General features: G+C 33.2%; 1 protein-coding gene across 2 annotated transcripts in view; it reads left to right on the top strand.

Annotated features, from left to right (window-relative positions):
• Positions 1–1,564: 1,564 nt before the first annotated feature.
• LOC115447847 (solute carrier family 22 member 3) overlaps positions 1,565–17,312 on the top strand; it is a 28,082-nt gene continuing 12,334 nt past the window's right edge. Inside the window, exon 1 of one of the 2 annotated variants that reach the window (XM_030175088.1) lies at positions 1,565–1,764. In XM_030175088.1, coding sequence (XP_030030948.1) covers positions 1,762–1,764 — 3 coding nt within the window. In that variant the 5' untranslated portion in view covers positions 1,565–1,761. Of the gene's footprint in view, positions 1,765–17,019; positions 17,126–17,312 lie in introns of those variants that run through there. The other variant, XM_030175087.2, reaches the window with a different exon arrangement.

Here is a 17,312-nt window from a genome sequence, read left to right on the forward strand (position 1 = left end):
CTTTTTGTGCTGACTTAAGAATGTAATTTTATTAATTTAAGAATATTTGGTATTTTGTGATAACGACCTATAGCCATTCAAGGAAATCAGACAATAATTTAATAATATTTTGCTCAAAGTAAAAAAAGATGGTAGTAGGCGCACTTGCCTCCGGATATGGGGTAAGTGCGCCTATGTAATAAAAACGTCAATAATAAACATTATAAAGAAAACACTCATTTTAGTCCATAGAAAAATAAGTTTTACCCGCATTGCTCTTGGATAATTTTTTATAACTCAACATTATAACAAACTATGGCTGTCAAATCAAATTCGGGGCAAGTGCGCCATATATTTGTAAATCAGGGCTTCAAAACATTTTACCCATGTTTTTTTGCTATATTTAGGTATTAATATTAGAGTTTTATGTCCGGATATGTTGTTATAAAGAAATGGTAGCTTTAATACGAAATCCATTTTATTTCTAAAAACTAAAAAAAAACATACAATTATGTAGGAATTAACATTTTTGAATGCGTTATAACTCAAAAACTTAGAATTTGGCCTTATAAAATTTTTCATTTCTGCTTTTGTAAAAACGAACCATTTAAAACAAACAAATATCCGACGAATTAACTAATACAGTTTTTATTTAAGTCGGTTCAAAACAAAATACCTTGAGTACAAAAAATGATGCTGTTACATTTTAATAATAAGTAATAAATCATATTAGTAAAACTTATTTTCAAAAAAAGGTTGGTAATATATGGTTTAGGGGTAAGTGCGCCATACGACTATTAACTGTGGCGCACTTGCCCTACTCGACAATTTTGAGGTGCATTTTTTCGCATTGCTAAAAAAACCTTTATTTTAGTATATATAGATAAAATTCGGGCAGGAAGTTAAAAGAAAAGGTTTAAACTATGGACTCACCTTACTGGTTTACAGAAATATGTTAAATATCTTGAAATATTTGATTTTATCTTTCACGGGGTCATCTCTGTTTACAGGTCTAAATGACACTTAAAACAAAATGGCGAATAAATCGTATTAAAATTAACAGAGCCATTTGTGTTTTTTAGTGGAGCTGCATTTCAGTTAGAAGCATAGATATAAAATTGCGATAATTGTATAACATCAATAGTGTTCGATTTTTTTAGGGCAGGTGCACTTACCCCGTCGGCGCACTTGCCCCACCTGACCTTACATTATAATGTATGAAATAGAGTGTAAGGAAACTAAAAAAAACATGTAAATAATCTCTAGGTTTGTGAGAGTAAGAAGCACCTGAGGTCTTGAATATTTATTTACAATCAGTATAAAATATGTACGTGTTCCTGACTGATTATTGGTCGATGAACTTGGTAACCTTTATCCTATTGGTCAATATCCTCATGCCGCACTGCGCCGTCTGCTTCCAAACTTTCTTTAGTTTAGAAACCAAAAAAGCTGCGTACTTTCTACAGTCCATTCGAATTGAAACTTTATACCACTCGTAATTAAGTAGGAATTAATATAGTAAGCTAGAGTTCTACCGCAGTCATTCATGTGTATTTGTGCCATCTCACATCAGCCAGTACACACTTGTTATACTATGGAGTGGTCGCGCCGTACAATTTTGTATTTTTAAACTTCGCACGCGTATTTATTGCTTTTATTTTTTTATTTGTTATTGTGGCCAACGGTAATAATAAACAATATTACTAGTGATTTTTATTGGAATGAAATAGTGAAACTTCAAAGGAGGTTTAATTCTATAATTACCCAGCATATTGTTTTGAAATGGTAAGTTGGCACATGTTCCAGTTTTGTTTCCCTACGGCCTACAATTTCAGTGCTTGTAAATCAACAAAGGTGACGCGACGCACGATACGTTATCTACATTTTTATTTCATTATCAATTATATGGTATTTTTATGGTTGCCTACACATCCAGGTATAATTTAAAATTAATGCTTAGATTTATTAAACGAGGTTTGGGAAGTTATAAATAAACCCTTTGGCGTGGCACCCTTTGCCTTTCTTATAAGGAAGTCGATAATAGATTGGAAAGACTTTTCTGCTCTAAAATAATCTTTAATGTACCAGTAAATATAATTAAATAAAAATTAACAAGCTAAGTAATCACTGATTTGATTTAATTATATACTAGGAGCTTATTTCGGCTAAATAAGGTCTCTTTAGTTTTTTCGAGTAATTATAAATAATACTTATGTGTGATTTAAACTAAAGAATACAAGTAAGTTGTTCAAAGTTGAAATTTTCAACCGGCGGCGTGGGGCAATGTGCTTCCCTTATCATGTCGCGTGACCAAAACACGTTTGGCATATCAACAGTTATTCGTCCCTGCCTACCTCATAGTCGATAAGGAGTTATGCTTATAACATATATGTACATTGATCGCCATCAAATCTTATCTCTAGATTTAAGTAGACATAAAAAAAGATTATAATTGAATGGACAAATAATTAGATCCCGCTCTAACAATACCGCTACCTTACATCGGGTACAATATGAGTCACCGAAGAAAGTATTATGAAGTAGAAGGCTATTATCAAATTTAGTGATTGTATTTATCACTTATCGCCTAGTTAAGGACATTATGAATAAACCGTTACTATGTTGACAATAAACAGTAGGTACATATTTTTTGTGTAATCGTTTTCTTTATCAGGTGAAGGAATACCTAATTTTAGTTATTTTTCAAACGTTTAAACAATAAGACAAGTTATGTTACGTTTTTGCAGTTATAAGCGTGGAGTTATTTCTCCATCACACAATAGCTGTGAGGTTTTTTATACGTTACCACCCGCTGACTCATGCGGAACATCATATTAATTTTAAGTATGGTGAACCAATTTATTTAAACGCACAGGAAGATTAGAAGTTTATAAATTTAATGTTTACGTGCTATTATAAGGTATCAAAACCATTGTTAATGTAAGCTAAAACTGTGGATTAAATATTTATTGTAGCACATTTACGTACTTAGGTACATATTGTACTTGTTATCGTATATATTGTTGAAACGTTTTAGGTAATAGAAAACTTAAACAAAATATGAATGAAACCTGTTAAGTTTTTCTCAAGTTATAGTGTCACCAAGGGAAATAGAGAATATAAATATTATACATATAGATAGATTTTATTTGATAAATTATATATATTATACTCAAATTTATGACTAATGTGAATATTGCTTAATATAATATGCATGCAATGCATCGTCGTACATTTCCAAATTTTATTCCTTAATTTTTAAAATGTGTGGTCAATCACTTGATTATGTTCGCTTTGTTTTTAAATAACTACAAAAATAAAATCATGATAATATTATGAATATGGAATAATAATAAATGTTCACTCAGGTAGCATTTCCAAGTTTCAAACCTAAGATGTTTTTGTAAAACGTCATCTTTTCAAACTACATATAACGGGGTGAAGGTAAAAAATTACGCCCATCTTGTTCAGGTAGCAATGACCGTTGTGTTTCGTCCTTTTTTTGGGGGCTAGTACCTATTTACCGGAGTGCCAAACTAAGTATGAAGTTACTTGTTATACCTATACATATATATATACATATATAATAAGATACGTTTTATATAGTAAATAGATATTTGAACGGGTGATTGGCATTAGCCAATCCCGCCAATTATAGCGTAAGCGTAATTTTTGCGACATTGAGTTTTAAAATATAAAATTAATAATAATATATATTATATAATTTAAAAAACTCTTTTATATATGGTTTTTGAATCTATCGTTGGGTGAATTAGGTTTTTACCCATCGATATGTAGCGTGTCATGAGTATTGTAGGTTGATTGTTGGGAGCATACTAAACGTGTACCTACACCCACGTTTGACGTGTGATACAACATTATATCTCTTTCAACTCGTGTCTAACTCTTATATAAGTGGGTAAAAGGCAAAAAAAAAAAATGTTAAAATATATTAACTTTTGCTTGAGGCTGGAATCACGCGTAATATTTTTTCTTTTGATTATTCGCCACTAGTCAAGTATTGTGTTTCATGCTGGGCGAAAGTAAATTGAAATGCAACAAAAATTTACAACTGCTGAGTAAAGAAGAAATAGAATGTTATGTATTCGAAACGTTATCTGTAGGTAGGTATAAAGCTGTTATGAATTCGTGGAAAGTCGGTGGATAGAACTTCTTAAATATTTAATTAATAACGGAGGGCAAAACGACCGCTTACTTCCCCAATCTCTAATCTTTACTGTCCTTTAAACCATGAACGCATTCGTAATTGTAGTATCCTGAATGTTTATAATACAATTGACTTATCTATCGGGTAACGCATGTGCCCGTTTGCGAGTGCACGCTATGAAAAATATTTTCATTACATTTTATATATTACTTTTCAACAAAAACATACATCTTGACATAAAACATCTACGCTGTCCTGATGTAATAAGTAAAAATAAAAAAAAAACAAACTCATCACGCCTTTAACGCCGAAAGGGTAGGCAGAGGTGTAATCATGTCATCTACGTTTCGGCATCTGTGTTCAGTCACAACGAAAATTATGTATTATGAATGTCAGAAACTACGAAAAATTTCAGTCTTGCGACACAAAATAAATGTTTGCGGGTCATACATACAGCTATCGTCAATATTTTGCCGGGCATGAGTCACTTGTCGCGCCTTGGACCTCCTGTAAATGCTTAATCTCCGAAATTTTCGATGCCACTAGAGACTAACTTCATACCAGCCCAATCATGCTAATACATACATTGGTCCCGGAAAGCAAATGATCATTTTTAACTATAACATATCAATGATTCTTTTGAAATATGTGTGTTAACATCAGTAGATCTATTTGTCTGTTTTTGTCCTGGGGCCTTATTCTCTATCCCGCACGTTATTTAAACAGTATGTAACAAGCACGTAACACAACGCATCATGTTCAGGACTATAGAAATTTGGCTTACAGAATACCATTCCACGCACATTTCTCGAAGATAACATGACACGGCCGCGTTACGCGTTTACACTATCATACAGAATAAGGGCCCTGTGCTGTAAAAAACGGTCCTGTGGCCCTGCTTGCCTACATACTTAATAGACTCTAGGAAGGTCTGCATAAAAATTACCAAAAAGAGTTATGTGTGCTGAATTCTTTCCTTAAAACTAAAAGTTTTCCTTTTTCGACGTAGTTGTTTAATTTTCCTTCTATGTACAGGTACAGTCAGCTACAAAATAAGCTGAATGAATTTAGAATTTCAAATCCCGGTAAAACACCTGTGTCCATAAAAATATTCATTTTTCTTCTCTAAAATAAATTTCAAAGGGTTTTACTTTATTTTAGATAAAGAAAAAATAATATTTCAATAGAAGATGGTGATGCATTTTGTAGTTTTTAATTTGTTAAGCTATTTTTATGGCTGACTGTACATAATTTATTTAAATATATTTAAAATCGTGTAAAGGCACGTGGGGCTCTTCAAAATCCTTTTGCGCGCGGAATGTAGTTCAACAACTTTACCTCAAAGCTGACTCTCATTAGAAAACCACTCGTACACGGCGTAGTTTTAAACTTAATTCCCTGAAGTTATTAAGGTTATATTTAACTCAGACAGAAATTCCATAATTATCTTTCATCCCTAGAAATTTCGCATGTAGCTAGAGACCACCTTTATATTTTATCCCCACAGCATTTATTGTACGTTTCCTAAAAATACTAAGCAGAATATAGAATATTATGATTACTTATATATGAATTAATGTACATAATCGACATTGTGATTTTAATATCTCTTAATCATAATTGCAATAAAACTTAATTAATTAAACATAATCACGAAAAACAACGACAAACTAACTGAAAACCATGAAATATGCAGGTATCTAATATCTCAATCAGAAATCATTATTTGATTATGTATTATGATTGATGATATGAATATATCATGAGCATATTCATTGACGCATAACGATTGTAAGTACCAAATTACATAAATATGAAAATATACTAGTTATAAGCCAAGAACCGTAAGGCAATCGCTTGAAAGGCGGTGTATCTAAGCGACAATCAGTAAATTTTTGAGTAGACTGCTTTAAAATTTTGATTTTAATATGAAAATTCATATTAATTAAACTTTTTATTTTTTAAAGATATAGTTTAATGATATTCAAATGGACCTAGACCTACAAAACCTAGATCAAATGGTGTAGAAAAATTTGGCGATTCTAAATATTTACATAATTCATTTTCGGTATATTTGTCGCTTAGATATGATTGCCTTTTAAGCCTCGGTATTAATTAACCTATCTCATCTTTGAGTAGTTATTTTAAGTACTTAACTATTTAATTAATAAAACTTGAGCTGTCGTTTAAGTGCCTGTTGTCAAGGAGTTATCGAGGGAACTTGCATGACTACTATTGTCTGGTATTTGTCTTTGAGTAGTGGTATTTGACTATTTGTCCAAGTTTGTACTAATGTGTGAGGACTCTAACTACAAGGCTAAGACGTCGCACGGACGCTGTCAACTTGTTGCCGAGCAACACTACAATGAGAGTGAAGGTTGCTAATACTGTTTAAATTTTATTTTGGGCAACAATTAATTGACTTGTCAAATAAAATAAATTCGAATGTGACACTGTAAACTCTAATGCGCCACAATCATTTAAAATGACGATGTCCTCAGGAAATAATAAAGATTTCCCCTTAACAAAGAATCGCAATCATTTTACAAAGCGTGTTTGTAAACGACACTAAAATTGTTTTGTGTTACAGGTTAAGAAGGTTTAAAATGTTCTAAAGACGAATAATGTTCAAAAACTTTACTCCCTAAATAAATATGTACAAAACATCCAGCTTTAACAATCTATAACTAGCGACGAATTCCAGCGTAAAATCCTGAATTCCTCAAATCAAGCTTATGTTATTATTATGCATTCTTCCCATAAAGGGTACGCCAATAACGAGTGACACAATAGTAATTTAAATGGGCACAACGATGCAGCCAGCCCAATTAACTTCACGGTCGATGATCTATTTATGCGCATGCGTTAAAGCCCACTGCACAACAGCTGACTGCATATCATTATTTAAATTAGATAATTTTTTCAAAATGCGTATGCGCCGTACAGGTATGGTGCAGTCCGGGATTTGTAAACAGGCCGTATAGGCCGCGGCTTATGGGCGAAAGCCTCTTAGTGGCGGCAGATTTCGAGGACGCTCCCTCGATTTAATTAATCATTCGTTTATTTAACTTTAATGCCTTCCATAATACAAGCAAATAGAAAAATATTTACTTTAGAAACCTACATGGGGCGGCGCGGCGGAAATAAAATGACCTACACTCATAAAAAATATAAATCCGGCTCTGGTATGGGGGATATTTCAACAATACTCTATAGCGTGCTGAGTGACAACTTCCTGACAACCATCGCAGTACTTACCTTGTGATATTTAATGATTATTACCTTTAAATACACATTTTATAGTAATTTCCACAGAAACTAGGAACAAAATAAAGATATAGATACATAGATTGAGAATATAGAGCCAAAATACTCTATATTTTCAATCTATGTACTAAGTGTGCATAATTATGCTATCTCATTACTACGAAATATTATGATGGTATTAATATGTGTGGTTACCGTAGTATCGTAGTCATAAACTTGTGACACCGTATTTCTTTGAAAGTACATGTCGTCTCTATTTGAAAGGGTTATAAATTTTGACCCTACTCAACTTTTTATTGCAAAGACCGTTCGGGATAGTCGATTTATCGTCTATCTTTGTAGATCTATCCGTTCGATACACTTTCATATTCATTATCGATCACGTGGCAGTGTATTTGCCAATAATTTTACTAATATATAAAGTTGAAAAGTTTGTTTGTTTGAACATGTTAATCTCAGCACCTACAAAATCAATTTGGATTTTTTTTCATCAAAGGTTACATTACTCCTGAATGCTATAGGAATATTTTTTACTCCGAGAAAATACATAACCTGGAAAATCTTTGGACGCGGGCAGTGCTCTAGGCAAAAGCTAGTTTTGTATAATATGCATTATCTTCTATATTTAAACATGTGTACCATCATCAATATTCTATACAATAAATCTGAACAAAACACAAATAGGTAGCTAGTATAGAAATGTTTTTACAATGCCCCAAACTTCACTGAAAAAATAGCACAGCAGCCAACTTATAAAATTATGTATAGTCAGCCACGAAAGTAGTTAAAAAAATTCAAAACTTCAAACCGCATACACGTTCAGTTGAATTAATAATTTGTTATCTTTGTGTGAAATAAAGTTAATACACTAATTTCGTTTTGGGACTTTTAAAAAAAATGGTAAGATCACAAAAGGTTAATGACATATTTAAATAGTTTGAATGTTGTATATATGTATTGGGGATTGATATTTTCATATTATCTCAAAAGAGTCGGGCAGACGCTCAAGACCTTATTCTCAGGATCAATGATACGGCACTAACCAGTCTATAATATTTCAAAGTTACGTGTGTTATCAGGGAATTATCGCCCTCTTCAACGGCGAAGGGAACATTGTACGAACAAGCATTCTTTAAATGTACCTTTGCATGTAATTAGGCCATTGTATTGACGAAATAGTTTGTCCCGATTTTTTAATTTTGAATGACGTGACGAACTTGCCTTTCGCCTGATGGTAAGCGATACGACCGCTTATAAACAATAGAAACACCATCTAACATCTTGAATTACATATCGTTTGGTATTCGACTAAGCTCGAAAACTTAAACACTCGTAAGCCAATTCATTTTTTTGCAATTACAGAACGTTTATCATATTCTCCCAAACTTAACTTCAATTAGATAGTAGTAATAGTTTGCAGTATATTGTTTTATTAACATTAATTTGTCGGTTATTGGATACACCACTGTTATCACACAATGTTATAAAAATTACAAATTTAATATACTTGTAGTGATTGATTTCAGATCTAAAATCAAGTTGCTTATCAACGCTACTGGTAACACTAAAATGCTTAAATAAGAAAAGACAAGACGGTAGTGTAGTCCTTTATCCGTTTTCAAGGCACAACCATTATCCAAATCACGATATTTATATCGTTTTAAAAGTTGTTTGAAAGCAAACAGCCAGCTTGATAAACAACTTTTTTTATTTCGATGCGTACTTATTGCGTACAATTACTGTTATACGCGACCCTGATCTTCTCCTGGTTAAAATTACGCCGCATTGAACTTTCATTGAATTTACATCTTTATCCATACTATTAAAAATATGAGAATTTGTTATAAGTTTCAATTAATTTAATAGATATAGAGATATAGATCGTAGGAAAAAGAGGTATGTTTCTATTAAGCTCAAATAAAGACTATTAAACGGATGCAGCTGTGAGTAAAAATTATTTTATTGTATTTTACATTAGTAAGCCTAAAGTAAAGATCGCTATGTACATGTGTAAATTTTTTTTGAAATTGACAACATTTGCCTCGTTTATTTTTAAATCAGATTTATTTTTAGATTGGTTTTTAATGTAAGCTTCCATATTTACTGATATAAAGACTTATATGGATCAGGGCTAAACGTTTAACTGCTGTTTTAATTTATAGTTTGTTATTGCTACGGAAATATTTTTTATCAAGAACTTTATGCGGTATTCGAATCGCTTTGCAGGAAAAATGCATTTCTTGCGATACATCCTGCTTACCTCGTAATATCAGAGTTGTAATAAAAAGGATGAAATTTACCTTAGACAACAATTTCCCTTGAAACTTGGCCAAGAGAATAAAAATGCATTTCGATTCAATGTTTTCTTAAGGCTCTATGTTCAAAGAGGATGTGAGTAATATAAATAAATTTTACAAATTACTTTAAAATTTAATATTACATATCATAATTACATTTATTAACTTCTAGATATTCATTAGAATATTGTAGTTCCAATCAATTAGCTACATAGGTGGTTTTTAAAAATAACCACTACAAACCAGATTAGGCTACTACACCCTTTGACTAGCTAAACTATAGTGGTGCCATCGTCTTATAGAAAATTTGTTTTAATAAAGCTTTTTTCCAATTATTCTTCGATAAAGATTGGCTACACAGAAATTCACAAAAAATCCTACGGCACTATATAGCCAGAACAAAATCGAATCTACCACGTACAAGTCTTCTAAAAATAAATTTCACTTTGCTATTCTATATCCATTAAATTTGGTTGCCTCGCTTGAAGATTTATTCTCCCATTATTGTTATTTACTGCGCCTTAAACCCCGTCTGTAGCAGGTGTATTTACAATCATACGCCTCGCACTGTGCCAAGGTAATGTGAGAGATCATAGTTCCTGTCGTTTGTGGCAGCCATTGTGTATTCAACGCTTATTATTAATGTTTTATATAAAACTGTGTTTAATAAAATAAAGAATACACTGATTTGTAATAAAACTATTTTATGGATTTTATTGCGTTTTTTTTATTATATTTTTTTTCCGACGCGACGTTTCGAAGACTTTGCAGCCTTCATGGTCACGGGGGGAATTAAGTGTTGGTCACCCGAAAAGGCAAAACAAAGAATTTGTTAATAAAAACCCAATGGTGGTTTAATGTTGTTTAATTTTTGAGTGAGAGGCTTAAGCAGTTGTTTAAATTTTAAAAACTTTAATGGCTAAATGACCCTTATTACAAGGGAAAAAGAAATGCGTGGAGATGTAGAGAGTAGAGAGTAATAAATTGTTGTTTCTTCACCTTCAGTGGCAATTATTATAACATATAGCAAAAGTTTATATTATTAATTTTATCTAAAGATTTTGTTTTAGATTCGCGAGCCGGAAAATATTCAAGGATTTTAGAATTTCCAATCACCAAAGATAATGTATAACACATAGGTACAAATTGTATTTCAAACAATAGATTATGATCAATTGATTACAATGACTAAATGATGTAACTAATTTTTTATTGCAAATTTATTTAAAATTTACACGGTTATTATAGAATAGATCACGGATGTGATTTTTGACATCATAAGAATGTTTTTTAAATAATATTACAACAAAAAATCTATTCAACAAGTACACTCTGTGAATGATTTTCATAACAGTTGGAAGAATCGTTGTAAACTTGCGTTTTTTGCTATGAACATGATGTTTTTGTAGCTATTTATATGATCTTTGTACTGGGTTTGCTGACCCTAATTTTATTTTATCTTTCTTCATATTACAATGCGGAAGTTTGTCTAATTGTTTGGATATTTGTATGTGTTGTTAACTTGTTAAAGAAGTAAACGACAAAGCAACTGAACGAATTTAGATGAAATTTGGCACACAGGTAGACCATATCCTGGGTTAACATATAGACTACTCTTTATCTGGGTAATTTGTTCTACTGAGAAATAATTGATTTTATCAATTTGATTTTTTTAAATAGATGGCGCTGACGTTACGATGCTAGTGTTTTAGGGACTTTTGTAGCGAGAAAGGCTTTTTACGCGGGCGAAGTCGTGAGCAACACCTAGTTCAAAATATTTCTTACATGTTTCATATTAAGCAAAGGCACCATTTTCCTCTGAAAACAATCACATATTCTTGTAATCATGTTTACAATAAAGGCGCATGTAATTAATGTAACCAATTTCATGATTGGTCGAAATTACACGTCAATCATTTTATGTCATTGGAATTCAAAGATTGAAAAAAATAACGGTCTAATCTTACTCATGTACCTATATTTATTGGGGTTTGGTGAATAGATGTCGCAATAAACAGTGTTTATTGCTAAACTGGGTTCGTTTACACCGAATCTAATTTGGCAGGAATTATATTAGTATTACTAGTTTTTATTGACTGTCTTGGTGGCGTAGTTGTACTGCATGCGCGGTACGACAGCGCTCTGAGGTCCTGGATTCGAATCCCGGGTCGGGTAAAGTGATGTTTGGGTTTTCCTGCTCAGTTCCAGCCCGGAGTCTGGAATTTGTGCCCGATATGGCGATAGGCCCGCCCCCTATTACAACATGGGACGGAACACACTTGGCGAAAATTGGGTGCCCTAGGTTGCGCCTCTGTATATCCCCGCGGGGATAAAATGTGTGATGTTGTGTGTAATTTTTACTCACGATTCCTCATGCGTAAAAATTCTTTTTCTATTTTTTTTGTACAATAATAAAAATATCTTGTTTTGAGCATTAACCATGAGTACATCATAAGTAATGAAACTTTCCATTCTACTAAAATAGTATTCCTTCTTTCACGAAACATCACGGTCGTTGTCGGGCTATGCATAACAAACAGTTAACTAGGTATGTAACCTGTTTACTCATATTATTATATGATTTTTGGAAAATACAATTCTAAATTAAATTTGTTTCAGCATCTACTGCTGTAATTTTTATAGCCTGTAAATAAAAAAATGTGTACGTTCCCTATTGACTCCAAAACGGCTGCAGCGAATATAATGACATTTTTAGATAATCATCAGACTAGCCCAGCCGTTGAACTTGTGAAATTTGGTAAGAATCCGATCTATTTTTTATTTCAACAATTTCATGTCATTATCGGCATCTGTCTATAGATTACAGCTAGCGATACTCGAGTGAAGCCGGGGCAGATCGCTAGTTGCGTAACATTTGTCAGCAACAAGTTCATAGAGTATGTGCGACATCTCTGGATATGTCTAAGCTATTTAAGATGGCTATTATGTACTAAGCAATAATTCTAAAGAAAACAATACAGAAGCCAATAGGCATCCAAGGGACGTTTCAAAGAAACAAAAGGGTAATAATTATAACAAGTAAGCTTGTATTGTTGAAGAAAATTATTTTATAAATGGTACATGTTATTGTAAAGATGATGTCAACTAAAAACATAAAACAATTGCAATTAACCGACGTATGCAGTTAAATCTTAATGTGGTTTTCATGCTTGTTAACTGATATGACTTAACTAGTATTCCACACGTTAATGCAAACTTGTTAGGTACCTACGTCTTGTTATATATTTAAGACTTATTATTTAATTGGCTTATGAATTATGTAGTACATTCAAAACGATGCTATGTTGTATACATTCCTATAAACACCAACAATAGCAGAAGAATATTAAAAGCTGGTCGACGTTTTGAAAATCACACATAGTCATACGAAACGCAGCAGCAAATACTTACTTTATTTTGATTTTCTGTGAGACAGTAGTCTTAACTCGGTCAAATAAGTCCACTCATGCTGTAAACAAAATCTAGACTGTTACTCTATAACTTTAAAACCTGCGGCGATTCCAATTTCCAACACAAAATAGACCATATTTTGTATACGGAATGCTATTACATATTTTTATCATTGAATGTTCCTTGACATGCTCTAAGTGCCTCATTATATTTATGTGGTTAGTTCTTGAAAATCATTGCTTAAGGGATAATAAAATGTAACTAATCGTTATTTTTATGAAGTGTGCGTTCTTGTCTTTTGCCTACTTATATCCTAAGTTATTGTGAGTGTTAATTGTGGGCAAAATAAACATTTTCTCTATTTATGCAAACCATGCCGTACATGTTTGTGTTTATGGAATATGCGCTGTAATCAAATTACTTCACGTCATCAATTACGTTGTACTATATGTAATCCAACGCCATACATTTTAATTATTTTTAGCTGTATGCACGCTGCTTCTCTTCGCATATCATAAGATTATTTTATCGATTTGTTTGTCGAATTACGCAAGTAACTTCAGGGTCTATTGAGTAGTGCTTATTCATAGCTATAAGCTATAGGCACAAGTGCATCTGTGCATGTCGACCGGACGTCACACTTATCAACCGGTCAGCAGACGTTGACAAAAATCAAAACAATTTTTTCTCAAGGAATCTTTAAGATTACTCGAAGACTTATCGATATTTAGGAAATGATCAATATGAGAAAAAATACCAAGAAAATATCTTAACTGACGGCCGTCAAAGAAGTAATAAATATATTACATTAACCCACTAATATTGTAATGCAAAAGTTCGTGAAAATATTTGCATGTTTCTTAGGAGTAAACGGAGAAACAACTGAGTGGATTTGGATGGAGTTTGGCACACGGGTAGTCCATGCCCTAGGCTATAATTTAACCATTTTATCCAGTTGACATTATATACGTTATGCCAAAAATTTCTACCAAAGTCCAATTGTTCAACTAAACGACGTCACGGCTCAAGACAGATAACATTATCGAATAAGGCGAAGCCGCGAGCGGATTGCAGTCTTAAAATTGATAATCTCTTGAGTTATTAGTGTCAAAACATCTGTGTTCACATGTATCAAAATTCAAATTAATATTTGTATCGTAAAATAATTTACATACATTTGCTTATATTTACTGCAATAATTGAAAGGTTTACTATACATATAAGTAAGTAATTAAAACATGTTAAAACGCGAAGACGTATAAAAAAAGCTTATCTTATGCTTATGACATAGTAGACGAAGTAGCGTCTCTGCAAACCTAGAATGGTAAAGGCATTAATTATGATGATTTGAGCGTGTGTAATATTTATTATCTGTGTCTGGAAACTATCACACCCTTGACTTAACCATTGGATAGACCCTCCCCCCTCTTCCCTCCCTTGAGGCAATTGTGCATTCGATCTCGACACCGAATGAACGCCCATACTCGGGGGACATTTGTCGCTATCTTAGCACACAATAAGTGTGTACACCTCATGGTGTAGGTTGCCAATTCACATTGAGGCCTCTTCTCCCATCCTAAGAGGGTTTCATCTACTTCTCCTACATTTTCTTCCCCAGATATCCACTCTCAGCTCTCCTCCAGGTGCCTACAACCGATAAGCCGAGAGATTCAGTATCCCATTCGCAGGTTCCCCCGGTGCTGAGTGCGAGTTCCGATACAAAAAAGAAAAAAACAAAAAAACAGGAGGAGGAACAATTTTGAAAATATAAAACTTCTTTTTTATTTTCGCCCCTGTATGACCTAACGAGTGGACGCCTTAATGCATGACATTAAAATTAATTATATTTTGTAAATATATTAATATTGCTGAAAATGAAAGGCAAAGAAGATTAGACATAATTTAACATTAGAAGATAACTTCTGAAAATGTTATTAGTTGTAGTCTTAAGCATTAAGGTACGTATCGTCAAGACAAGATACCCAAAACCGACGTGGTATACGACCATCAAGCATAGCCCCAAATTGGTCACACTCTGGGTTCTCGGAAAACTTTACAAATAAGTTGTTAATTATATCCGTTTGCTAGTTAATTGCGTTTGGGTGACGAATTTGATTCGCTCATGCGACAAACCGTACTTTTATAAATTAGCAAAATTTTTTCTCGTTATAGATGTTTCTAGAAACGGTGGTATTAAAGATTTATCTCCTTCATATTAAAGAAGGTTCATGTGGTGCGCTAATGCTTCTAGTTCTACTTTAAACACATTTTTAAACAAAGGCGAACTTTATTATAGATGTTGAAAAATATATTTTCTATAAGATATTTGAGCTACCAATAAACTATACTGCCATGTACCTCTTAGGTTGCCTTTATTTTTTATGATTATTTTTTTTATACTAGCTCGGCAAAGTGACTCCACCACACCTGATGATCAGTGAGGTCCTATAGAATGTCGACTGACAAGAGATGATTACCCGCGACAGTCGACATAATTATACCGGCCTCTTGGAACCGGATAGAAAATTTCTTGGCAATATTTTACGATGCTGCCGAAAGTGTTGTTATTAATTATGATGAATTAATTATTATAACACCCTTGACGGCTGCTTTTTCTTCCTACAGCTGTTTCCCGGAAATTAATTTTGATCATCAGTCCGGCGGGATTGTCTCCAACGAGTATAGATAGGGGTGATCTCTAATAGTACATAATAATTGAACCCTAATAGATAATAGAGCGGCCTACGAGGGCATTTATAATCAACGCTTAGCTGTTCTTGGTTTTTCGGCGGGTTCTGTTTGACACTTTACAGTAATTTATTAATTATATTTATTATAATCTTATAATAGGTATAACTAGAAAAGTGCAATAGATTTTTGTTATTGCTTGACGCACTTCAATAACTAATTAACAGAACATGATTTATGTAATGATGACTGGCAATAATATTATAGATAAGTTTTTATTCGTGTGATTTTTAATAAGCTTTTTTGATTAAATTTCACCAAACATTGGTGACGTCACACAGAATAGCAACCAATTAAACGTCGCGATATCTATTGCACTAAGGGTGCGTCGAAATCTCCAAGTTCCAAAGCAATCAAATAAAGATGTGCGCGAATAATTGCAGTAGGTAACCGCACGAGAGAGGCGCGCGTGCAGGACATTAGGAAGCTCTCTATTTAGAGTTGCGCTGAACTGCCTCAGCGCGCTGCGGCTTTGCGACCCCTCACTTTTGAAACAGGATCAACTGCCACAAAAACACACCGAAGAAAACTCTTAGTGTCAACAATAGAGTGGGACCAACAACCTAGTCTTTTTCTGGTCTTTTTCTAATTTTGAAGTAGATAAACGGCTAGACCTCCTCTACTTGGCTTGCAAACTCTAAAATTCCGGTTAGTTTCCTTCTACGACAGCAGGACGATGATACAAGGCGAAGTAGCAGCTTTGTTGGTTTCTTTTAACTAGGCTTTGCTCGAAGCTCCGCCGGCGTGAAATTATTTTCCCGCTCCAAAAGTAAATAGAGCCACTTATACAATGTCACCGGTATTTATTTAAAAGTCAGAATACAAATCTTGAATTTTTTCCCATGGGAGAAAATTATGAGGTTAAGAGGTCTAATTTACTATCCGTGAGCCACCGTTTATCGAAAGCCGTTCAACTGTTTCACGTTTACTCAAATAAACATCCAAAAATCTAAATATTTTCACAGTTATAATATTAGTTAGACGAGTTTCATATTAAACTTCGGCTCATGGTTCTGACGTCCTCGTGTCTCAGTAACAAAGGTACCGATTTGTTATTAATCGCAATTTGACGTGCCGATTCTGAATGTTCAGCCGAATATCCGTCGCCGAAACCGATAACAATGCTCTATCTAAAATGTATATATATACGGGTACAAAGATTACGAATTGGTAGTAGTGTTCGTACACACAGCGTGGACACGTGCTCTCTGTTGGGGATAACACGTCGAAAATGAACAGCGAAACGGATAAGCAGGTTAAAACTTTAATATTTACATTTCATTTTCCATAAATTAAATTAGTTCCAGCTCTTACAGTTTACTTAACTCTTAATTTCGTGATTGTATTGTGAGGTTGACAAAGTTGTTAGTAGTTTTACATACCTAACTCTGATTTGTTTTATTGGGTTTATTCTGTTATGATGAAATGTTATATCGCATTGT

Source organism: Manduca sexta, chromosome 28 (assembly GCF_014839805.1).
Source record: "Manduca sexta isolate Smith_Timp_Sample1 chromosome 28, JHU_Msex_v1.0, whole genome shotgun sequence".
Classification (NCBI taxonomy): Eukaryota; Metazoa; Arthropoda; class Insecta; order Lepidoptera; family Sphingidae; genus Manduca; species Manduca sexta.